This window comes from Cygnus atratus, chromosome 4, assembly GCF_013377495.2.
Source record: "Cygnus atratus isolate AKBS03 ecotype Queensland, Australia chromosome 4, CAtr_DNAZoo_HiC_assembly, whole genome shotgun sequence".
Taxonomy (NCBI): Eukaryota; Metazoa; Chordata; class Aves; order Anseriformes; family Anatidae; genus Cygnus; species Cygnus atratus.
Genome location: NC_066365.1, coordinates 47,966,338 through 47,991,467, shown reverse-complemented (window position 1 = coordinate 47,991,467; position 25,130 = coordinate 47,966,338). Strand labels below are relative to the sequence as shown.

Below are 25,130 nucleotides of genomic sequence, written 5' to 3'. Positions count from 1 at the left end.
AATCCTCTAAATTGATGGGAACCGACTGCTCAGTCACCAGTCCTGTTCTCTCCTAGATGATTTAAGCAAGTAAGTCAGCTTGTCCCAGAACAGGAATTTGCTGTACCTCTTTGCAGATGGAGTTAAAATGTGTCACTGTGTGCCAGGAGCATGCCAGAGTTCATGGAATTGATTCAAAGGAGAAAGCAGCCAGCAGCAAACCTGTTATTATTCACTTTCTTCTTTTGTGTTCCAGTTTGGTCGATGCCACATTCAGTTTCGCACCCACTATGAACTTCTCTTTCCCAATGAGGGCTGGCACATCATCCCTCACAATGTCAGATCCTCTGCTTGATCCTTGCTGCTCCATCCTCAGGGAGAACACAACCTTGTAGTGCCTCTCTGTTCTATCCCCCCACGCACACATCTTGGAGAGGAAGAATATTTATTATGTTCTTGGGCACTTACTGTACAACATACTGTACATCCAGCTCGCTGGCTGCCTGCATGGGGCAATACAAGGGGATGAATGCATCTGAACACTCCACGGAGCTCAGCAGAAATGGAACATGTAGAGGATGACGGTGTGTGTCCCCAGGAGGAGAGGCTCAGAGCTGGAGGAAGGTCTCAGGAAGAGGTCGGGAGATAGCCAGAGCTGTACAAGGCATTTTGTAGCACCCAAAAAGGAAAGGCTAAGGCTCCTGTACATCCATTTTTGGCCTTAAACATACTTTTTATTTCACGTCCAAGAATGCTTTATGTGCGTGTGACTGCAGAGGCCTGGGCGAGCTGCATATATGTATCGGAAAGTTTGCTTTTAATAGCATTGCTTTTAGTTTCTCCTTGCTAATGAATTTTCCCCTTCCTAAGTGCATCAAGAGTCTTTGGAAACATTTGAAAGTGTTTAATATATTTTGAATGGCAGGGGAGATTAAGCAAGCCACTCAGGACTTTCAAAATGTGTTTGCTTTGACTCAGAAAGCACTCTGATTTTAAAGAGATTTCCTCGCCTACTGTCAGTGATTTTTAGTAGTACCCTTTTCCCGAGTCACAGGAACCTGAAAGTGTGTCAAATATAACTGTTTGCCAGAGAAAGACATGGTGAAGGCAATTGCTTTTCCTCAGAAAGAAGCATGAACTTCCACAGTGGGCACTGAAATACCTTGAGCCATTTGCACTGAGGTTAAATTTGTGGAGTACATGGTGTAAAACAACTGTGCAATGAGAACTCAGTTCTGGTCAGTTTTGTTAATTGTAAATAACAGAAATTTTGTAAGGGGTTGTGAGGACAAAACACATGGAGCAGAAAGACCGTCAGGGAACAGAAAGACAATGCTTTCTTTGCGCATAGAGTCATTCTTTAAAGAAGAACTAATCTTTGAGAAGAAGGACTATCTATCTCGAAGCATTCCTTTTTGACTACAGCCAGAATGAAGATGTGAGGCTAGTATGCCTGTTCCTAGGCACTAGGTTTCTGAGGAAATAAAAGGAGGACAGCTTCAACTTGTGGCTTGAGGTTGAGTCTTAGAGTTGGGCTGTCTTTGAATTTTTGTGTGAAGAGTCCTAAGTGTCTCCTAGAGGTGCTCTTGTCTCGGGCCTGGCAATCTGGCAGTGGCTTGGGACAAACTGAGCATAGGAAGCCCTGTGTATTACTTGCCTTAAACTCTGCAGAGCTGGTAAAGTAATTTGGGATTGGTGCAAGAATGTGAGAGTTCCTCTTGTACCCTGCTGAGGGCAGTCATACTGTAAAAGACTTGCTGTTTGGCTACAGGACCCAAGTAATGTGAAACACCCCAAATGCATATCGTTTACTTAAATAAGCAATGAGCATTTGATTTCATGAGCATCTGTGTAATTATCCTTATCACAACCATATGTAATCTGAACATTCAATGCAAAGCAGTCATCCTGAAATGAGCTGAGACTTTCTCCACAGAGTAGGTCACTTTTCTTCCTTCGCACGTGTGTGCACACAGATTGATCACCCCTCTGATTTCAAAGGTGTTTCTCCTTTTACTTACAATGTGAAGCAAGGCTAAAATAACTGCATCGAACCCCACAGAAAAGGTACATCTGTGAAATGAATACCAGGTGTCAAACAGAAAAGGCTCCTACTCTTTCTGAAGCATTGCCTGCCTCTCCTTTGACAGTATCCCAGGCATCATATCTGCACTTTTGTCCTGTGTTCTGGTGTGTGGCTCTTGGTGACCCCTTTGTAACCCGTACGCCCTGGTTTGAAATTTGGCTCAGCTTGAGGCCAGCCAAATTCTTTTAAAATTGCAAGCAACTCTGTGTGCTGTAAGCATCACTGGTGTGTGGTTTTTTTGGCTCGATTCCCAAGGAAACAGTTTGTGGAAAAGCCTGAGAAGGCCCTCAACCCACCCTGGACTAACTGATGCATCTCCCAGTGAAATGCTCAGCATCTGTGTGGGCTGAAAAAAATAGCACAAGAATAAAATGCAGTCTCATCCCCCACTTTTTTTTTTTTTAAAGCAAGTTTTATCTGGTGTGCATTACTAGCAAATTCCTTTAACTAAAATGCAAGAAGAATCAAAGCAACTTGGAAGTCATAGACAAGACTGGACTAATTCAGCCGGAAGGGACCTACAAAGATCAAATCCAGCTGCCCAACCACTTCAGGGCTAATGAAAAGTTAAAGCATTAAAAGCATTACCCATATGCCTCAAACACAGGCTTGGGGCATCAACCACCTCTCTGGGAAGTCTATTCTAGTGTTCGACCATGTTCATGGTAAAGAAATTTGTCCTAATGTCCAGTGTGAACCTCCTCTGGTGCAGCTTTGTGACATTCCTGCACATCCTGTTACCGGTTAGCAGGGAGAAGAGACTAGCACCTCCCTCTCTGCTTCACCTTCTCAGGAAGTTGTGGAGAGCAATGAGGTTATGAAAACAACTGGATTAAGTAGCCAGTTTCTCTGGTCTCTATGTAGAGATTAAGATCTCCCTTATCAAACTAGTTTTACTCTAGAAGTTCTAGTTTGGATTTGCTTTTCTTGAAAAAGGGCAACTGGAAATGGAGAAAAATGTTCATAAGTCTCTTAGGACAATCCCAAAATGACCTACCTCAAGCAGTGAAACCAGAGCATGGGGTACTATGGACAAGGCAGCTTTACTTCCTTAACCTTCGGTGTGAATCTGTGGGACTGTGTGCCTGCCCACAGATACATAAACCCATCGAGTATCCCCACTTGCCCCTGTATCACACCATCTGCTGGTCATGGAGAAGTTGTGACGTTAGGTAATGCTAACTATACATGGAAGCCTGTACTTGTCAAGTGAGAAACAGCAATTATATCAAAGGATGCATTCTTGCAGACATATGGTCTCAAAACTGCTTAAAGACAGATGGACCAGAAGGCCAGAACGTGCACCTGTACTAAAATAACATGGGTGAGGTTTTTGTTTTGTTTTTTAAGTCTTCAGTGGCTGGCTGCTGAAGTCCTCTCACCTACTCAGAAAACATTTCTAGCTAAAGGAGAGGAGAGCAGACGCCTCCTGTTCAGCAGATGCAGAATCTCTTAGATACCATTCTTCATAAAGCAAAGCCCAAAATGTTACATGTTCCCGAGAAAAGGGTTGGAGCTGCTATCTGGACATATACATACACACGTACCAGGAAGACTCCGGATCACCGGACATTCACTCCTTCCTTTCCCCCAATTTCCCTGCTTATTCCTCTATAATGGTAAAAACAGGATGTATTTTTAAAAATCAAAATTTTAATTCTTTTTTAATTTTTAATTTTCAAGGGAGTGAAGCTTTGGGATGTAAGTGTTCCTTCATTTTGCAAAAGGCAAACTAATGAAAAAAAAAAAAAAGACCCTCCCATATGAAGCAAACCAGAGAAAGATTTGTTATGTTAAAGATTTTATTGCTACGTGCTCCCCAATACAACAAACAGGATCAGTAGTGTACACTTTAATGAAAGTGAAATTAGCTTGGTAGAAAAGAAAGCAAAAAGGTACAAGGATTATCTACACCCACATTGTATATATGTAGAAGATAAAGACAGAGAAAGAGAATTTGACATTTGGGGAATTTCCAAGGAACAAAACACACCCTATTTGTCTGTTTGAGGCTCAGGGATTGTCTGCACAATCTATTTAATACTAATTTCTTTGACCTTCAAAAGCCTTGCAGAAAGGTAGCAGCAGTTCTTTAGAGGTGTTGAGTCAATACTTTAGTGGGTTAGATTATGCACATCACAATGCAAGATGCGTCTTGCATAGTGACCCTATACTTCCCTGAACAGGATTCATCTACTTAAAAGTTTCATTTACCTTAAAAGTCTTCTGACAACAGTTTTCATCCTTACTTCATCATAGTAATTTTGCATAATCACTATGGAAGTTACTATCCAGAAATTAGCCTTTGGAGTCTCAATTTGGAGTCCTGCTATTTTATAGGATGTTAGAGGTTCACAATCACTGTCCTTATAAATGGGTCAATCATGAGGACCTTTTATGGGGAGCCAAAAATTGCACATGAATCTTTCATAGCCTATTTAGAAATTAAAGATGCCTGTAACAAAAAGAAATGTCATGACTTTTTTTTTTTTTAAAGAATAAGATCAACAATTTCTCTACAGTAGTTTAGTTAGCTTAAATTTCTGTTCTATCCGTATGACATAGCATGTACAGGTATCTAGTTACATCTCTCTATTTTATCATGGCAAAAAGAATAGTCAACTGCCCTTAGTGTAAATATTTAGTACATAAAATACTATCAAGAATTCAACTTTTAATAAATATCTTTAGTTCTCAATCCTATATACAAGTACTTTACAGCAACACACAGGAGAGAGTGTGATTGGGTGGACTGTGAACAAGATGGTTATTGACATAAATTACTAGTACATTATTGCAGTCAGATGCATTGTGGTTGTGGAGATTTTGAGGTGAACCATGCTGAAAAATAAATATCTCTCTCACCTTTAAATCAATGCTTCCAGTAGGAAAAAAAAAAAATCTATTTTAAGTCTTGCCACAGCTATTTCTTTTTAGTGCCTATTCTACCACTGTGATGCTTTTTCAGCTTCATAAAAAACAACCGGATCGTCTGGAAAACACAACTCATTTTTGACTTGTGAATATTACAGTACTTACAGTATATACATGGTTTCCTACACTGGTCTGACCTTGTAGGCAAAAGGAGACCAAAGGGACAGCACTGCTACTCCTAAACTGAAGCAGTGCCTGCTCAGCGTGGGCTGTGGGTGTCAGTGTTCATTTCACAGGCACATACAATTGTTTTTCCAACCTGTGACTAGAATTACACTAAAATTTCTAAACCTACTTTTAACAGGCAGGTGGCAATAAGTAGACTCATACCTTGAGAATTACACTTTTTTCCCCCCTATTTCAAAAGAAAGCATCACATTGTTGATATTAATAAAAACCGAACTCTTTCCTAGTGTCAGTAGATGTAATTCATATGAAAATGGAACTCCTCCTTTTATGACAACGCTGCTTAAAAAATCAATTTGTGGAATGTAAATAAGGCAGTACTCAATGGCAGGCACCTAGCAATTGTCCAGAACGTAACATAGGTAAACAGTTGTCTGACAGCACAAAACTCTTAAAAATAATACTGATTTTCTGCAATATACAGTATTTACACAACAGCTGCAAATTTGCTCATACAATATCCATTTATATAGATAAATTAGCAAAACAAGTCTTATGGATTCGGTTGTTCCACTGCAAAAGTATTTTGTATAGTGTAAACGTTTGGTACCTCTTGTAGTGGGGCGTTTTCTACATGTGTTTAAAAACAAAAATAATGAGGTGAGTGCTGACCATCAGGGCTGCTTTCCCTGTACTAGAGCTTGACCGATGCCCTCAGCAACTTTTTCTCACTGTTAGAAATATTCTTTGGTGCTTTCCTCCAACACATTCATGCTACCCAGGTGACGCAGGATGGGAGGAGGATGGGAGCAACTAGAAAGTGAACCAGCACTTCTCGTTCTTTGTATTTACAAGGAAATGAGTTGATGATCTGCAGTGTCCTGCTCGTGGAAAGCAGCATGCACCATAGTGTCCAGAAGTAAAAAACTGAAACACAAAGCCAAACAAAGCCTCTTTCTGCTACTATCCTCCACGTGGCATTCGCGTTCATCTTTCCACAGTGGAGGACCTCGAAGGCCATCTCCTGTCAACATGCTTCTCACCCTTCCGTGATGTTCTCGATGGAGAAGGAGCACCCACCACGGTGTTATTAAGTGGCACCACAGGAACCGCTGCTGCCAAAGCAAGGGCGTTACGAGGGCCAAGACTGCTGCTGTTGGCAGGTGGCTGGTGTAGAAGAGCAAACAGCCTAGAAGTCTTGCTTGCCTGAGGAACTCTCCATCGCGGAAACTCAGCACCTTTAGGCTTAGTGTTTGATGGGGAGACGCGTGTATCTGCGTCCTCTTCTGCGAAGCGAAGCCTGCCCAGAGAACTTCGCCCAGGCAGGAGCTCTGCGTAGCGGGGCACTGATGGCGTTGGCATTGCCAAAGCCCTAGGCAGGTCACTGTGATCAAACAGTGCTTCCTCTTCAGTTTCAGCAGCCTCGGTAAGGAATGGAGGTGGGAGGGTGCTGCTGCGCTTGCTGCAGGACTCACAGCACAGCTTGTTGTAGCCAGGGATGGAACAGTACCGTGCAAGCACTTCCATCTGACAGAAGATAGATTTGTCTCCCATACAGGGTTCATCTGCAAAACAAATCCAATACTGATTACAAACCCAGCACTGAAGAGTGCCTGGACGGAATTTAGATGGGCATTGATAAAGTTCTGCCCATGTTTCCAAAATGATGGGCTAGTCTGAGATGCTTCATCCAAAGAACTCACCAACCCCACCCCCTAAAAATAACCCAACCCCTTCAAAGAGGCCTAGCTGGGAACAAAAAAAAAAATCATTGTTCACTCTGAAAATGCTGGATTCTGTGCACACCAGTCATGAGGAGAGGAAAGTCATGCTCTATTTCTGGAGGGCCACAGACAGCAATTTCCAATGATAACCTAATAACTCCCAAATACTCTGCTAGTTGTCCTTATACCCACCCCAAATCACCTTCCCGTCTAGCCTAAGGACATTGTCTATCAACAACATTAAAAACAATTAAATTTTCCCTTAAAGAAATCCCGAGCAGTAATTCTCAGAGATGCCTTTTATACAATCTCTTAAAATAAAGTGTTAGATACATTTCTTAGTTTTTCAGTGATCTAAACATAACTAGAGAACCAATGGAAAGCTTTTAACAGATAGTTCAGATGCCTTCAAGTTGTGCATGGCATTCATTTCAGTCAGAGAAAAGATCTTAAAGAAGTCAAAGATGTACTGGAGGGTCTCAAAAATGTCAATGTTTCTTTGAGCATTTGCTGTATATTTGTATTCAACACATAGAAATGCAGTGGTCATTGCAAGAATATGAAAAAGGAAGAATAAGGCTTTCATATTTAGCTAAGAGCACATCTGTACCCAGTCTTCTTCAGAGTATGATCTGTCACATGAACTCATTTGCAAAGTTCTAAGTTTTAATGACACCTGGACTGGGACAAACACTGAGAGTTTCTAACACGCATCAGTAGGTGGCAATGTTGAGAATTTTATGTTCCTAATCTGTTGTACTAGTACCTAAATCTGGTGCTGAGGCTCTAGCAGCAGTTCAGAAGCAGACCAGGAACACAGGAATGTGTAATACGTCACAGGACAGAAAACCAGCATTGAGGACAAGCGAGTTGCTCAGTACATCCAGTAACTATTCAAATACTTTGGGAAGAGACCAGCAAAACATTCCCATTAACAGAATTTTCCTAAGATATCACAGTTTACTTGAAATAGTATTGATGGATTTTACTTAAAATAGAAGCATGTAAAATTATAATGTAAAAGGCCAAAAGCTAGCCCCAACGATTGAGAATATCTGTTCCATGTCTAGTCCTCAATTCATAGTTAGCAATTATGTAGTCAACATTTTAACGAGCAACAGATGGCATGTGTTGCCACTTATTAAACTCTGAAATTAAATTAGCTTTCTGTCCTGTGATATTTTCTCACTGGTGTACAGATGCTGTCTCACCACATGTCAACAGTACGTTAGGCAACCGAGTTTTCCTATTTTAAAATATTAACTGTAGCCCAACCCCTCAATCAGCGTAAATCAGCTTAATTCCACTGAATTCAGTAAAATTACACACATCAGTGGGCTTGTGGGGCGTTGTTTATAAATAGCAAATTATATGACTTCAGCACGTAATATAAATTTTTTCCTTGCTCCTAGTCCTGATGTGCTTCCTTGGACGGGTGTTTATTGGTTCTTGACAAACTTAGCATTAAATCTGCAGCTTTGCCTGGGAACATATGTAGTCCATGGAGGCACTATAAGACTATTTTCAGCAGGAATTAGCATGGGAAATTCAAGGGCTGTATTCATAATTCATCTAAACTAGAAAAGCTAATATTGAAACACAAATCTTTGCATCATATATAAAGTAATAATTACGCCTTCATGGAAATGAAAGCACCTGATCTGGAAAACTATGGCAGTCACCTTATTAACGCACTGTGATTTATATCAATATATAAGTGAAAGCAAACATTATGACCTAAAATGACAAACAAATCAAAAAATAAAGTACCAAAAATTATTTTTGCCATTCCACAATGACAAATGCATTTAGTCCTGTTCTCTCACGGCTAATTTTTCTGGTATTGGTTTGCAATGGTTTAGATTTTGTGACTCACACGGTAGTGCAAAGATTTGGTTTTGTACTTATCTACTTTCAGTAGGTTCCGTAAGTACAATCTTGGAGCTAGATACTCACATAATCCCTGTTTTTTATTTTTTAGGTTAATTCTGCACAACCTAGTCAACCATTTCCTATTCAGTACTGAAGTGCTTGTATCCTTCTGCTGATGTTCACAGTAAAAATTCTCGTTTTCACAATTTGTTACTTGCTTCATGGTAACTAAGAGTAGAAGACACAAGAAAGTGTATCGGCTCCCTAGGGAATTTTTAGAAGATGAAACTACTAGAACAGAATTTAAGTTAACTCAAATTTTTCACATTAGATTCTAGATTTGACATATCTCTTAAAAAAGGCATCACTGTGACTGTATATCCAATGGGATGTTTGCTGACAACATCCCATTGAGAAATCTTGCTTTGAGCTGGAAGTTGCTATTTAGGTTCTAAAATTTAAAACAGGAGGTGGGTACTTCTGCATGCATGCCATATCACATCTGGCAAAGTAGGGCTTCCTCATACAGGGTTCTTACATGAAGCTCATCAGTTTGTGTCAGTACCACAAAATCATTTTTTTAATTTGGGACAGATAAAAAGGAAGCTTGATGGTAACATTTGCACAGCCACAGAAACATGACTGCTGCTCAGATTATTGCTATGGACCTGAAGGGTAAAATCTTGCCTCCTTTTTCCTTCTAGTCACAAATACTTAAGAAGAGTAAGTGAAACACTCTTCAGGTGTCCTCATTTTTCTACACTAGAAAACTCAGCTCCACTGAGGAAGAGCTGGTGACTCTTCTGTCTGCAGACATGTTTTTTCATGAAATGAAACAGAAAAGCTTTAACATAACATAACATAAAAGGAATCACACCAGCTATGGCAAATGTCCATCCCAGCTCCATTAAGATGAAATTCTCAGCAACTGTGCATTTATACAGTAAATCACTGGTCAAAAACATGTAATATAGACTAATGTTTTGCTAAGTCTAAAGCCCTGAAAATCAAAATAATAATCCAGGCTATACAGACTTAAAAATAAAGGTCTACCACACATTACATAAAGGGTTTATCTACATAAATGTTACAGAACACTATTTATATATTAGCTGTATTCCCCCAAAACAGAGTGCGGTAGAAACCACATCAGAAGTGTGGTGAAAAAGATAGACTACTTGGTCTGAAAGAATACTGGCAGCTACTTAGTGCAGAGGTTGAAAATCCCAGTGCTTGGTAAAAGTTATGGCCCTAATCCCTGAGCAGAGTAGAGAGGTTTGTGCTCAAAGAGGAGAGTCGGGTGTATGAAGTCTGGCTGAGGAACAGAACCCACAGGGCCCCTGTAGTTTTTTCAAAAGGATGAAGGACTTGGCTGGATGCAGCTGTTCGCGCCCTTGTAGTTAGTAGCATTTTCATAAAGCCCACATTGTGCTGTAGGTTTGCTGCAGCAAGGCCAGGTAGATCATTGCATTTCCCTGGCCATTACTTTTTTTTTTTTTTTTAAACAGCTATTGCAATGTGTGCTATGTCCTCTCTCTTGAGGAAATGGACCTAGGGCTTCAGAACCCTGTTAAGCACCCCCAGTGCCTATATGTGACCACAGAAATCCTTCATTCACCAGGGCATGTGAGATGGGGTCCATATTAAGTATCCAAAAAAATAAAAATAAAACAAATATTAACCAAGGTGATTCAACTGCAATTTGTAGAGGGTCTGCACAAGACCATCTATTGCTTACATTCCCTATTAGTGGATCCTAGGTGTTGCAGGTCAGTGGCACTGAGTATTGCTGAGGGAGAACATAATACTCACGTGGAGAAAAAAGACTGTGTGATACTTAATTTTGAATGGCTGGAATTTAACAGTCTGTTACAGAAAATCCCAGGTGATGCTTAAAGAACAGATTCTTTAAGCTAATGCTTCAAGCACAAGATCAAATTTATCTGAATAGTTTTGTGAAGATGTAACACTTATTTATTTTAGTTTTGGAAATGTTTCTATCACCAGTGAATAATCAGTCCTTAATGAATAGATAATTTTGTTTTTAAAGTCACAGATAGTGATTTGCTCCCACCTAGTGGACCCACCACTTCTTAACTGTTCATTGCTCTGAGAATTGTTTTCTCCTGAGTTCCTTCACTGGCAACAACAGAAGAGAAAAAGAGCAAAGTAGACACTTTTACCAGACCTGTGGCAAGCAGTTAGATTCAGCCTGTGGGAGAGCATACTGCACGTTCTAAGAACTCTTACTCTATTTTTTCCTACCAGCCAGTGGTCAGAGTATCAGGACTATCATGACAGATTGAAAAACAAAAAAAAAACAAAAAAATTGTATTGTATTTTCATTTCCTTTCAATTGGCAGGGTTGTAAAACTCTACCTGTGATCTAAAGGTCAAGCAGGGTCTTCTTTGGATTGACCTTCGCCTTTGGCACGAATTTTTGCAAATGCAACTTAGGCTAACATGTCTAAACCCCCTTATTTCAGCACGTTTACAAGAGAGAACAACCCTGGCATGTGAGAAACACCAATCCCGTGGAGTTAAGGTATCAATAATAGGCTGGACTACACAACAGGGTGCCTCTAGCTGGAACACAGCAAGGCGATCTCCAGTGAATGATGTGTTATCTAGAATGCAAGAAGTGAATGGTGTTGTGTGGTTGTCATCTGACAGTGTAGGGTCTTTAAAATACGGTACAGTACAAGCTTGGTGTGTACACTATGTCATTATAAGCATGGGCTCTGCTTTGTCTTAGAAACCTGTACACAGAAAGTTCACCAAGTAAAATTAAAGCTTTAGGTAGGATTAAATACAGGTCTAGTATTTTTCATTGGAATTTAATGAGTATGAAAAGTCTTAACCATCTCTATCCCAGAACATTGCTATGCCCTGACATGCTGCCCTGAGACAGGGACTGTTACCCTCATCTGATGCAGTCATATTAAGTTGTTCGCTTACCATTACAGGGAGCGAGTTTACAAGTCCTCACTGATTCTGGCTTTTCTCCATCACAATGGTCACCAGCACGGCATATGATCTGCCGGGTCTCGGTGCCCTCCCCACAAGTCACAGAACACTATGAGAGATACAAGACAATTCAGGATATTTCACAGCAACGTGCAACAGTTAATGTGTGTAAAATAGCCCAAGGCTGTCTTTCACATTAGGCTATACATTCCAGCAGTTTGTTTTGAAAGCAGGCTTTAGTGAAGAGTGGCATAATGGAAAAATAAGCAAAGAAAGAGGATGGTATTTTCTGCAGTTCTTCCTTTCTGTAATGTTAAATTTATTATTAGAGCATATTATGAATTTTTCTACTTCGTCTTCCTATAGCCAATTCCTGATCTTGACAGTATAACAAAGAGAACACAAAGGACATGGAATTCTAACTCGGTGCCTGCTGAGTTAGCTGTAAAGTTCAGTTGTTTGTTCCTAAGACATCATAAGAATACTGACAATTGCAGAAACTTCGAGATTCTACCACAGTCCAAGTTGGTAAAACAAACAAGCAATCAAACAAACAAAAAAACACCTATCCATAAAGTTGTCCTCAGAGTCAGGGAAATACAAAATTGGAAAGTTGGAGAAAAACAAAATTTCAATATTTGTTTTGCAGGATTGTATATCTAATATTGTGGATGTTTTCCATGTTGTTTTCTAGAGAAGTTGGATGGCATTATCTGCTGCCAAGTTTCATGTCTTAGAGAACTCCGACGAAGTGCAGTCAGGAGCTTTCACCCCAGGCCCAGCTCTGACATTGGAGGCACAAGGTGTTAGCAGAGGTATGTTATTTGCTCGTGACTGCTGCTCACCTACCTCAGACCAGGGTCCAGCCTTCCACTGTGCAGGGCATGGTACGCGGTTGCACGGCCTGCGACCCTCAGGGCGATCTCCACTGCAGTACTTGAAGTGGACAGAGCGGTTTGCGCCATCATGGAGGGGTTGAATGCAACGCACAGTACGGATCTGGTAGCCTGAATTCCCACAGGTTTTTGTGCAGTATTCCCACTCATCTGCTGACCACCTGGGGCGTAAAAAGAATAAGATGCCATCAGAACTTTTACCCATTATCCAAACTGCTGCCAGCTCAGGCAGCCCTTAGCATGCAATTTTTTTTGGTGGTGAAACCACTCAGATTAGTAACCAGTCTTACACAGGTAGGAAAAAACATCCAGAACACAGGAACTCCAATCTAGATAGCTATCGGATAGCGTCCCAAATCTGGCATGGGTTGATTTCCACACCTACCACAGAAGGCAATCGTTTGTATCTTATCTCTAAGACACACTTACAGAGGCTGTGTGCATTCCTGAAGATTGCACATTCTACGAATGGGCTTTGGCTTTTTACTGGCTTCACAGAAGCTGCGATGAACCATTTTGTTATCACTTTTCCTGCGGCACCCATATTTGGTATACTGGAACCCTGGAACATATTTCAGAAAAATCAGGAAAAACAGGTTCCTGTTAGATTTTTTGGTTTAAATATAAGTTTTATGTACTATTAAATGGTTTTACATGACAGATATTTACAAGGTATTTAAACATGCTCACAATTTGTTCAGTTTCCAGGCACTACATTGTTGCAGAGTGCTCTGTGGATGTTGTTTAAAACATGGCACTACGGTAGGTTTTCAAGGCCAGAAGAGACCGTTAAGACCCTTTAGTCTAACCTCTGTATTGCACATACAGATTTTGGCAAAGAGAGGGTAGAAATTACCTCCTTATTGTCAAGTGGCAGGTCACTGACTAACAAGGGAATAAACCTATGTCCCAAATCTTATTTTAGTGTTCCTGCTGCCGGATGACATCACCCACTCATTTGCTGTACAAAAGTCTTAAAGTTACTTAGAAATTTACATTCCCGTTATTTGTATAGGAGTAATGTGCATTCCATAAGTAAAGTGAACACTCAGTAGCATAAATGGCTGGGTTTGTACATCCGAAGAGGCTTTGGGTGCTGCATTTAAACACCTAAAAAGGACTTTTTCTTTCTAGGCTGAAGCGTTACACTTTTGAATAATCAGACATTTCAGATATTTTAAGCTTGGCCACCCAAAATAACAAATAACAAGCTGTTTTTAAAAAAGGAAGCCCAAGATTTCTAAAGCATTCACTTCCCCCACCTTCTACTCTTCCACTTCTGGTAATTTGTCATTTATTACTAGAAGGTGCTACATCATCTGTTTACCTCCACCACAGGGTTTGGAGCACTGCGACCAACTCTTTAATGCCCACTCAAAAGTATCTATTTCCTCCTGTAGGACGTTGTTGCTGTTGATAGTTGGCACTGAATCCTCGTGAATGATGTATTTATAAGTCAGGCTAGATCTTGTGTCATTCTCCCGAGGAATGATCTATTAATAATCAAATGCAAACAGTGGTAGAAAACCAGAGCCATTATTTATTCTGTGCTGTAAAGAAACTATGGCCTCTTAAGGACACGTGGAAACTGCTGGTTAGCTAATTGGGAAAAAAAAAAAAAAGTCTTCTTTTATCTTCACAGTTAGAACTAACAATGGTAAGATCAACAGAGAGCTGTTTAAAATGAGATGCCTTTCTAAGCTAGCTTTCTAGGCTGGCCAAGTAGGACACCATCATCTGGGATGAAACGATGCAGTGGCCCACTCATCTACTTGGCAGGAGACCAGGGTTGGTCTCAAATACTGTTTGATGTGCAATGCCTTTTTTTGTCCACTGAAAGTGTCCCACTGAAGTCAGAGACCACAATATTTGGCTTGTGACTGATACTTTACCACTGCATGAACAGGCAGCAGTTTACAAGGGAGGGTAACAGTTAGTGAGGAAAGGATTTCAGCCTGCCAGCTGTCTCCTCAGCATATGTCTTTCTGACAGGCATTAACACAGCAAAATTTATCTCAGCACAATCTCCGTGCTGACTGTGCACTTTTACAAAAGACAAAACTACCACGTTCCCACTGCTTGACATACAACCTACCAGCACAACCACTGCGTCATGCAAAGGCCCATCAGTATGAAGAGTTTCTATGTCGTCTTCTATGTTGTATTCCCACTCCACGCCCAGGTCGATGAAAGATCGGGATCTGGCCTCCTCCCCCTTCCCATTCAGAATATAGTGTCCTGTAGCCTGGTTCTTAATTGCTGAAAGGATTGAAAAGAGTGGCAGTCGTGCCTTCCATCATAGCGTCTGCAATCGTAGTGGCTTATGTGAAACTTGACTGGAGATATTACAGAAAGCTTTTTACAAAAAAACAAACAAACAAACACTAGGAAATGCTATAGATGCATTCTCAGAAAAAGGCCCTCCAAGACCATCTTATTTAGCCTCCAAATTCCAGTCTGATGATAGACACATTTGCATGTTTGATTCAATTTTGGACCTCCTTATCCATATGAGTTAGATACAGATACAGAGCTAGAGATGGACTGAAAAACTTCTTCCTGTGTAATAATACGCACATTTTCCATATTGGTTTAGTTCCCAGGAAGCATGGGTAGTAGCAAGAAACTCAGGTCAAATCTTCAGTTTCCTTTCCTCCTCATTTGCATAAGACCAAACCAGCATCACTGGGAATACACACTTCAGGAGACTCTAAATGCATTTCTTATATTCCTCGGGTTATAAAAATGACAGCTTTTTTCTGTATTTCACTGTCTTTTGCATATGTATTTAAGTACCAGATGCTAAAATCAGTAAGCAAAGAGCTGAGGCATTTGAACCCCTGGGAAACTTCCTGGTTTTGGGTTCCTGCAACACACCTTGAAAGTCATGTAGTGCAAGGATTATTATTGCGCTCTGATTACAAGCCATTACATTAGAAATCTGAGAGATGGACTCTAATTTTTTCTTTTGTGCAAATTTTGCAAATCACCATAGAACATGATAAAATATATGCAGAAATCTCACATGCTCCTATGATTAATCAAAATGCAGGAGCTCTGCAGTACCTTGTTGGAAGTGTGATGAAACTACTTACTGCCAAATCAAAGCTATCCCCTGAAAGGTATTAGCAGGCCGTGCTTGGTCGAAATGAAGATCTTGGATCTCAAAAGCCAGGAGTTTTTCTCTGACATTAGCACAGCCAAAACTATTGCCTCTTCTTTTTCTTTTTTATTCTTTTGGTTTTTTTTTTAGTAACTGACTTAACTTTGCCTAAAGAGTTTAAAATTCAGACAGTGCCTTAGCACAAAAAGAGCTGACTAAAAGTATGTTAGAAACAATGGATGATCTCACCCCTCTAGTGTAAGCTAAAAATCCCTTAAGCATTAGAAAGTGGTAAGTAGCAAGATACAAGCTGATTAACAACAATATGGTATTTCTTACATAAGAAAAATCTCAAATGAAAGGGACTGCAATTATATGACAAGTTCTCCAGTCTTTCTTTCCATTAAAAATGCTGTTGCTTACAATCTGCAGCGAATAAGAATAATTAAAGATAGTGAATTTCATTCACAAAACAGGATGCATCTTTTTTTTACTCTGGTAGCGCCAGTTTAAATATGAGTGATGATAGTCTTTTATTAGTAAGCATGCGAATTGGGATCAGTTTAATATTTTGAAGAATTCAGATGAGAATTAAATTTGATTGCTAATTTTATGCTGTTGAACTCAGTCCTTAACATGCAATGCTGAATGCACATATTTACCCTAAATACTTTAATTTGGTTATCTCATTTCTCAGGTTCTTTTGCATGACTGCCCCATGCTTCTCATCATGCCTCAAAGCCAAACCTGAGGAGAGAAACACTTACCAAGAAAGTGAGGAGAAGCCTCGTCTTCTTGGATAAACACATGTCGAGCACCAGGAGGGATATCAAACATCTTAAGGTACCCTTTGGCATGTGTAGTAGTCAATGGAGAAAGCAGAGGAGGAAAGAAAAAGTAATAGCCATGGTTAGGAGCGCTCTACATCATCTAGCTTCTACTTGCAGAAGAGGGCATCCATCAACTGAGAAGCAGTGCCAGAGAGAAACTGATCAAATAGTTTTGTAACATGTTTGGCAGGACTTCCTTGTGCTTTTCCTCTTTCAGGGAGAAAAGAGAAACCAGTTACAAATCTATTTGTCGCTTGATTAGCTACACTGCTATAGGCCATAATGATTAACAATTCAGGCAAAAATATGTTTCGTATGTTTCTGAGCATACAAAGGAGAAAAACAAGTCTTCCTGATTTTTTTTTCCAGATCACCCATCAGCCAGACTGTTAGATTTGAATTTACTTACTGTACTGTTACACGTTTATGTCTTAAGTGCGTCTATTTACTTCTGAGACATCAACGACTCTGGAGAAAGTTGGATTTAGTACAGAGTGTATTGTTGCTACACTTAAGGAAGGTCTTGTCTACGTGGAAGTTAATTATTGACAACTGTGAAATGTAAAATGAATCAATTCAAGTATTACTGCTGAGGTGAAAGGGCTGAACTCAACTCTCTATAGCTAAGAGTAAAAAACAGTTCCCAAAGACAAGAATTCCTATTTTAAATTTTAATTATTTATCAGTCCAAACCACAAGTAATTAGTGTGATGTTAAGCACATACTATTGTAATTTAGGAAGACTAAAATCTGTCTTCAGAACCTGAAATTTAAGAAATTTAAGGTTTTAAAGAAGAGCTACACAGGTACCAAAGTGAATGTATAATTAATTGGATGTAAGGACGTGAAACTCTGAGTTCATAGCATTTTCATATTCCTCTATTTTCCCTATAACACCTGCATATTTAATTATGATAAATCTTCTTGGATCCATTTTTAAAGAGCTGAATAAGTTTTTCCTCTGATTTGTACTCCACAATGCAATTTCCTGCTACCAAAGCAGTGTAGACGTGACAAGACTTGTAGTATTTGTGCATTGCAAACAGAAGATTTAGCATTTAAGTAACTGTTTCATCTGGGGGATTCTAGGACTAACCAATAAATGTGGTTTGCCATGCGTCTGACATAGTACAGCTGCTTGGATAATCAAAGCGAAGAAAATGAACTATGAGTGTGTAAAATCGTGGTCTTGGCTCATGAGTGAATGCAAAAGCAGCATTTGCTGACTTTTTTATTGACCATCATTTGAGCATATGAAACACAAAACTTTTGCCTGATTTTGTGTTATCTATCAACGTCTAGATGAAGATGAGAACTATAGCAAGAACTCTCGAGTTGCCATGGATGCCGCTCTTTCTGCAAGCACTTGAAACTTACCCAGAGTATTTTTAGACTCCTTTGTTTCAGAAAGGGAAATATTGCGAGCTCCTTTGGGCAATGTAAATGCTCCTCTTGTCTTCCCTTAAATAGAACGTCTGTAATTAGTGTTATGGGAGCCAAGTCCTGTTATTTCATTGACTACATTGTCAGCCAGATGGTCTTAACAAATATAAAGCAGAACTTACGTTCTGTGTTCAAAGGTATTTAAAGCAGTATTAGACACATCTAGCAAATTTTAATAGTCAATGAAAATTAGACCAGTGAGAATTCAGGTAGGTGATTTTAAGTTGGATACTTGCAGATTTCATTTTCCAGAAACTTGAATTCTTTTTGGCACCTCTTGCTTAAATGTTTTCCTGTTGGAAGAGGTCAATTAGTCCTTTTAATGACTAGATTGCCAAAGTTACCATAAAACAACAAACATTTCACAAACACTTTCATCACTTTCATTAACATTTGGAAGTGGCTGATTAACAGCAGTCTTTCCTGAACCATATCCTAGCACTGTCTGTCACTTTGAATTGTAGTGCTTTCCAGGCACTGAGAACATCGTGAAAACATCCAGTCACACACTATCACCCCATAAGACAATGCAGTATTACTCAGGGCCCCCAGGCAAAAATGCTGAGACAAAACATGGTGAGGTCAATAGCATATTTTGCCCTCTGCTGGCCTCTCATTTGCCCTGTTATCTCCCAGGCAGTAAGCCAAACCACAGGCGTAGGTACACTGACTGCAAGCTGTGAGCTGCAAACCACTGCTATAGAAAATAGAAACTGGACTCATTAGAGAAAGCTCTCCCTGGACTGGATCCAAAGTTGTGACACGAATATTCCCCTGCCCCTCAAAGTACAATCATTTTTCTTAGTGAAAAAGATTAGAAACACACTTAGAAGGCTGAGCACTTATTTCTGATGATTACAGGAGGTGTTTGGTCTGTTTTTTGTTTTTTGTTGTGTTTTTTTTTTTTTTTTTTTTTCAGAAAAGCATAGTATCTCCCTGCTCAAGAAATACACAGGTCTGTACATGAGGCTCAAGTTACAGTCTTAAGTTTGAGTAATTCTTATATTATTCTGTGTCTAATCCATCAGCCCCATCATCCCTTTCAGAAAGGTTTTCTACTGGCTTTGATAATTACAATCAGTAACCTTCTCCTGTTGGTTTGTAATAATTAATAAGCATTTTCTGCAGAATATTTTATATATTTTATTTCCATTCACACATTAACTTGTCTTTGTCCAAGTTTAGTTTGGTTGCTCACTTACTGTCCAAAATTAGTTACCGATGCTGCAGCAAAGCTTTCTTCATGGCAGCAATTACCAGCCTCTGAACTGTTAAAGAAGATATTCACAGTATCTGTCTCCCTAAGCCTTTCTCCACTCTGTCTTAGAGCACTTAGTTCTATCAAACAGGTATTACTGAAATAGCTCCCAGTCATACATACTCATATCCCTGAGTAGCTTCCCCAGACTGAAATAAAAGCAATAATAGGAAAGCCCTGAAATGCAAAATATTCTCAGCGAAATATACAAGATAATGCTGCCCTGACTTAACAAATAACTGACTAAATATCAAGTTCTGAGGAAGTCCAAGGAGATCTTAAATTATTATTGATGAGATGTGCTGCAACGTACTCCAGTCTAGTCTGAGCATTTTAACCAGCACATTCTTAGTTCAGAGCTGACAGAATGCTTTCATATGTTTCACTGGATGTCAGTTATGCAACTTGAAAGATGAGAAAAATGAGGGTTTCTTCCAAAATATTTTTATATTTGGTTCAGAATTAAGTTGAATTTATTTTTCATTTGTTTATTTGACTAAAAGTCTGTAATTTGTGACAAGACTAATTTGATACAAGGATCTACATGTTCATATGCAAACAAGTTCAGACTTCCACTTAAAAGTTGAGTTTAGGTTTGAGAAGAAAAACTTGTGAAAACCTTCAAAGAGAAAAAAAGTATTTCCTCTAGTCGTCCTACATATAAAGGTATGTTACACTTAGCATCAAGTAAAGTACCTCAATTTCTTCTGAATTTCACTGTTAAGAAGAATAGTTCATTTTTGTTTGGCAGAACTCGGTGTATCCCCACTTAACACAAACATTGTCTGTTTGGGCTTCAGCATTTACAAAGAACTAAACATGTTCTGCCTGGTGAGTGTTTCTGGATACGCCAGACTAATCAAACTTTCTTCTAATCAGTCCTTCAAAAGACAGAAACATTCCAATGTTTTAAAAGATCTAATTTCTTCATCAAAGACTAAACTATTTTCACACTTACATCTTTTATTTTGCTACCTTGATGTAGGTTGAATTTCTGACCAGTCTGCAAAAGCAGTAAGCATGACAGAAATACCAGAGAAAACAGAAACTACATTTATAGGCAAGAAAATGCTATTCCTACCAAGCTTTTTGGGAGTGCGGGTAAAGGTTCCTTTCACAGTTCGGCAATGAGAGTTATCTCCGCCACAGACACCACACTTATCTTCAGCTTTATTGGAGCCAATTTCCTTGTCACAACCCACCTTCTGCAGAAAGAAGAGCAAAAAGAGACATGGCTTTATTGTAGGCTGTAAGGTTTAGTTATAGAGGGAGCAATCTCAAAATCAATGCATTCAGGAAATTGCCACCCAACACTGATCTATTTTATTTAAACACAAATTACTTGAAAGCCTGGTGCCACGTGATGGTTCCTAGGTGAAGAACAAGAATTGATTCTCATGTTATATCCACTCTATGTCAAGACTAGGAAAGATGGAAAAAAAATTCTTTTCAGACAGGAAACTAAGTGTAAATGAGGCAAATGAAACCATTAGTTGAAGAAAAGTGGAGTATTTCCATGGAACAGATCCGTGCCATTGCTCTAATTTAATTTAAATTTCAAGTAATAATGAGGAATGTGATGCTGCAAATATTTAATTTTAAAACATCTGCATAGTCTATCTCTGCACTATTTACAGAGTTCTGATTGCTGCTAAACAGAGTTGTTAGGTAACAGCACAGTTCAAATTCAGTGATGGTCTTGGGAAGGTGCCACTCACCACACATTCTCCACGAACACAAATGCTGTAGGGATCTTTATAGGAACAGCGAGTCCCATCATGTGCCAGCTGTTTCATATAAGCAACGTCTCCTGTTTCTTTGGATTGGCAGTAAAGGTGGCATCTCTTATTAGCTGCATAGCAGAGAAACAGAAGTAACTGCGTAAGTTAACGGCAACCCAGATGAGCTTCAGAAAAAAATCCCACTAAAGGCAGACAGAGAATAAGACAGAAAGGACCTTAAACAGACAGATGTGGGGAAAAACAAACAAACAGCAAGTTGCTTTTCTCTGAATTATGGGCCTGTCACTTTGAGATATTCTCAAAGAAATCAGTTTCCTTCCAAAGAGGCTCCTAGAATTGTGTTCTCCAATACTCTGCAAGTAGCTTTCACTTTGATCTTATTGGGAACAGGGCTGAATTTAGGAAATGATATCACATGAAGAGAACAGAGGGTATGGATCTTTAACTTTCTTTAGCCTTTTTGGAAAATACCAGCTGAATGTGTACTTCCTGGTCACTATCTGAATCTGACTCCCTAGACAAGCATATAAAGGGTTTCTCCAGGGATACCTGAGGAAAAAATGCCAGCAGTTCAAAGCAGCTCTGAAACACCTTTCAGTAAGCTAAGAAACTTTGTGCTTGAGCTGTCCTCATTACTCAGGGTAGTTGTCCTGGTTTCAGGTAGGACAGAGTTAATTTTCCTCCTAGTAGCTGGCAGGGTGCTATGTTTTGGATTAGGATGAGAAGAGCGCTGATAACATGCTGATGTTTTAATTGTTGTAGAGCAATGCTTACACCAAGCCAAGGACTTTTCAGCTTCTCGCTCTGTCCTGCTAGCGAGCAGGCTGGGGGTGCAGCAGGAGCTGGGAGGGGACAGACCCAGGACAGCTGACCCAAACTGGCCAAAGGGGTATTCCATACCATCTGACGTCATGCTGAACAATATATAGGGGTGGCTAGCCGGGGTGGGGGGGCCGGCTGCTCGGGGATAGGCTGGGCATCGGTCAGCGGGTGGTGAGCAATTGCATTGTGCATCACTTTGTACACATTATTACTATTATTATTATTATTATTATTATTATTGTTATTATTTTCCCTGTCTTAATAAACTGTCCTTATCTCAACTCACAGGCTTCACTTTCCCGTTTCTCTCCCCCATCCCGGAGAGGGAGGGGGGAGGGTGAGCGAACGGCTGTGTGGTGTTTGGCTGCCAGCCGGGCTAAACCACAACAGTAGTTAACTGGGTTCAATTACAGTTAGGAGTGAAGAATCAGGCTCTGGCAGGTGGACCCATACAAGAGTGGGAAAATACTACAAAAGGACTTCTCCAGTAGTGCCATTAGAAAAAAATACTACTTCTGGTGCAAATTACTAGTAGTGGTAGCATTAATGTTTTGCACTCAAACAGACAAACAGCTGTATGGAAGAGAGGGCAGGAAGAGTCTTTCAGAACCTGAGCACAGCTTTCTACACTTGGCCCCAACAGTCAGGGGCATTAAATGCAATGAGCACCCACCAACTATTCCAGCAGCAGCTGAGAGCTGCAAGCCTCAGCTTTCACACTGTGTTCTCACTAGGAAGAGGATGAAAGTTAGGGGAAGCTAGCTGGGCTAGGGTTGGAGAAAGTACAGAAATTTCAGAAATTTCTTTTTGGGCTGTTCTTTTTTCCTGCTTTTTAGTCTCAGCTACGCTCGCTCATACCCCAGTTATTTCCAGTCTCTGCATGGTGACTGGAACGAGACTGCCACAAGCTCTGCGAGATTTGAGGACTGACTTGTAATAAACACAAATAACAGAACTTACAGTCGGGGTGTTCGTATGGCAGCCAGTGGTGTTTGCTGTTCTGATACTCAAAGTGGGAATTGCGTTGCTGACATTGCTGTGCTCTGAAATCCTCAAAGTGCTTTGGACACTCTTCTGTACTGCAGAGTTGAAACTCAAAATTGACACCGGCACAATCTTCACCTCCATTAATCGGCCTGCGAGGAGAAAACATTCAAGAGATTCTAAAACCCTCTGAACATTACTTCTTTTTTTTTTCCTTCAATCTTAAAGTGAAATTCACACTCAATTGTAAGTAACAATTTAAAAAAAAAGGGGTGTGAACTGACAGAAATGGAAACAGAGCAGTTACACTGCACAGATACGCACTTGCAATGTAACCTCCACGCTTGCCCAAACATCCCAAAGGTATGTGCTGAAATGCAGTAGCAATGCATGTGCACATATATGCTGCCAATTGTTGATTTACAGTTAGGGATCATCTAATAGTTTATCCCGCAGCTTGCTGAGCTTGCACACTATGTTCTCTTCACTCTTACACATCAGCTAAATCCTTCGTGGGATGGTTTTCCACAGGCTTTCCTCTGGAAATTCTTGAATTCTTCAAGAATGATCCTGGCTCCCTGCAAAAAGCCATGTTTCAAGGGGCTTGAACAGAACGTGAATTTTGGCAGACTCCATCCCAAAACGTAAATGCCATTTCGGCCAACACCTACAATGATTACCAGTCACTGGAACTACCACCAAGGCAGAAGACCTACATTGGATTGTTGCACTGGCGTGTTCGGAAGCGAACTCCAGTTCCACAGGTTCGTGAACATGATCCAAATTTTGTCCAGGGTCCCCAGTTGCCATCCTGCTTCAGCTGGTTAGCATTCTTCCACATGCAGTGACCTTTGTAGCACCACTGAGAGAAATCGGGCAAGGAAAACAGAAACCAAACCAAATGTATAATCACAGTAAAGTTAAAAGTCCACAGAGGTGAGCTCATGGGGCTAAGAAGGGACGTCTCAGAAAACAGACTGCAAACAGTGACTTTCCTGGGGACAAAGTGGGTGAGGGTCTCTGTACTCTGGGCCCAGCAGTGCCTGATCCCCTTCCTCAATGAGCAGCACTGCTATACCTGAGCCTGTATCCTTTCACCGGCAGATGCACAAAACATGTTATACTCTTTCCACTTGATTTAAATAATACTTTGCTTTATTTGAGTCTTAGTTGCTACCATCTTTTTAAAGGAATTTTCATGTTCTCACTATTGTATCACAGGATGAAGTTCTTGATGAGGATTAGTAGTTTTTTTATTTTACTTTTTTTCCTCGTACTGGCCAAATAAAACACTCATGCAAATAAGCTGGAACAGAGGGCTAGTCACTGGGCAGGGTATTTTTTTGCTGCTGGCTAGGGCATATCCAGATAGTATAAGTGGCTCTCTTTTACATGGAATTTGTTAAACAAACATTTGCTTGAGTATAATTGTATAATTAAAAATGAATTAGCAGCAGGACATTCACTAATGGGGATATTAAAAGGCAAAAATAAAAGCTAATCCTAAGTCTACACAAACATTTAGCCACAGGATGTCTGGACCACAAGCACTAAGAAGAGTTTGGGATTACATACTCCTGTCCTACAGTGACAGCATCATCTGCTGCCAGGGATTCTTAATGACACTTTATGGGCACTTTGCAGATGGGAGAAGAATCAAAAAAACAAAACAAAAAAAACCCTGTAACTAAAATGCCACAGAAGAGGATGGGAGTGGACTACACCTGAACTAAGGGCTCAGTGTCTTCAACATCCAAAATTTAGTCCGTATTACAACCAACTTCGAACAGTTCACAGAACACCACAGTGGGATAGCACAGCTCCTGCTTTTCCCTTCCTCTGGCTCCACCCAGGTGATGCTGGACAATTTCCTATTTTCCTACTTTCCCTTTGACCCAAATGAATGCAGTTGATTTCGCTTCTTTTAACACAAACATAGCAAAAACACAGTACTCACTTTCCCAGGGGCACATTCTGTCCCATCGAGTGGAGGCCCTTTCTTAGTCTTACAGAAGTACGGGTTATCTGGATGGCTGCACCACAACTGCTTGCATGGGTCAAACGTTCGGAACTGAAATGGAGGACATTTATGAGATGAAACGCAAAATTAGGTTACTGATACTTTTTGGATAAGGGTTCATTCTACCCAGTCAATTAATCTACCACAGCTATCAGTAAGTGAAGTATCTTCAGAAGGGGAAGGGTAGTGCTTATTCCCTGCATCCCCTGGTCCTGAACTGGTAAGAAGAGGGAAGGAGGAGGCCCCAGAAGTGGGAGGAAGATGATTTTTTTCCCTTCTTTCTCGGGATCACAGGCTTCATGCCACAACTCTGTGTCTTGTCGACTGTGATGCTGTCCACCTGA

General features: G+C 40.2%; 1 protein-coding gene across 1 annotated transcript in view; it reads right to left on the bottom strand.

Moving 5' to 3' along the window:
• Positions 1-3,849: 3,849 nt before the first annotated feature.
• ADAMTS3 (ADAM metallopeptidase with thrombospondin type 1 motif 3) overlaps positions 3,850-25,130 on the bottom strand; it is a 125,689-nt gene continuing 104,408 nt past the window's right edge. The window contains exons 11-22 of the mRNA XM_035552717.2: positions 24,724-24,837; positions 23,483-23,628; positions 22,743-22,918; positions 20,937-21,070; positions 20,300-20,423; positions 16,455-16,535; positions 14,680-14,843; positions 13,912-14,077; positions 13,014-13,146; positions 12,538-12,745; positions 11,680-11,797; positions 3,850-6,690 (exon numbers count right to left, since the gene is read on the bottom strand). Of these exons, the coding sequence (XP_035408610.1) occupies positions 6,113-6,690; positions 11,680-11,797; positions 12,538-12,745; positions 13,014-13,146; positions 13,912-14,077; positions 14,680-14,843; positions 16,455-16,535; positions 20,300-20,423; positions 20,937-21,070; positions 22,743-22,918; positions 23,483-23,628; positions 24,724-24,837 (2,142 nt within the window). The 3' untranslated portion in view covers positions 3,850-6,112. The remainder of the gene's footprint in view (positions 6,691-11,679; positions 11,798-12,537; positions 12,746-13,013; positions 13,147-13,911; positions 14,078-14,679; positions 14,844-16,454; positions 16,536-20,299; positions 20,424-20,936; positions 21,071-22,742; positions 22,919-23,482; positions 23,629-24,723; positions 24,838-25,130) is intronic.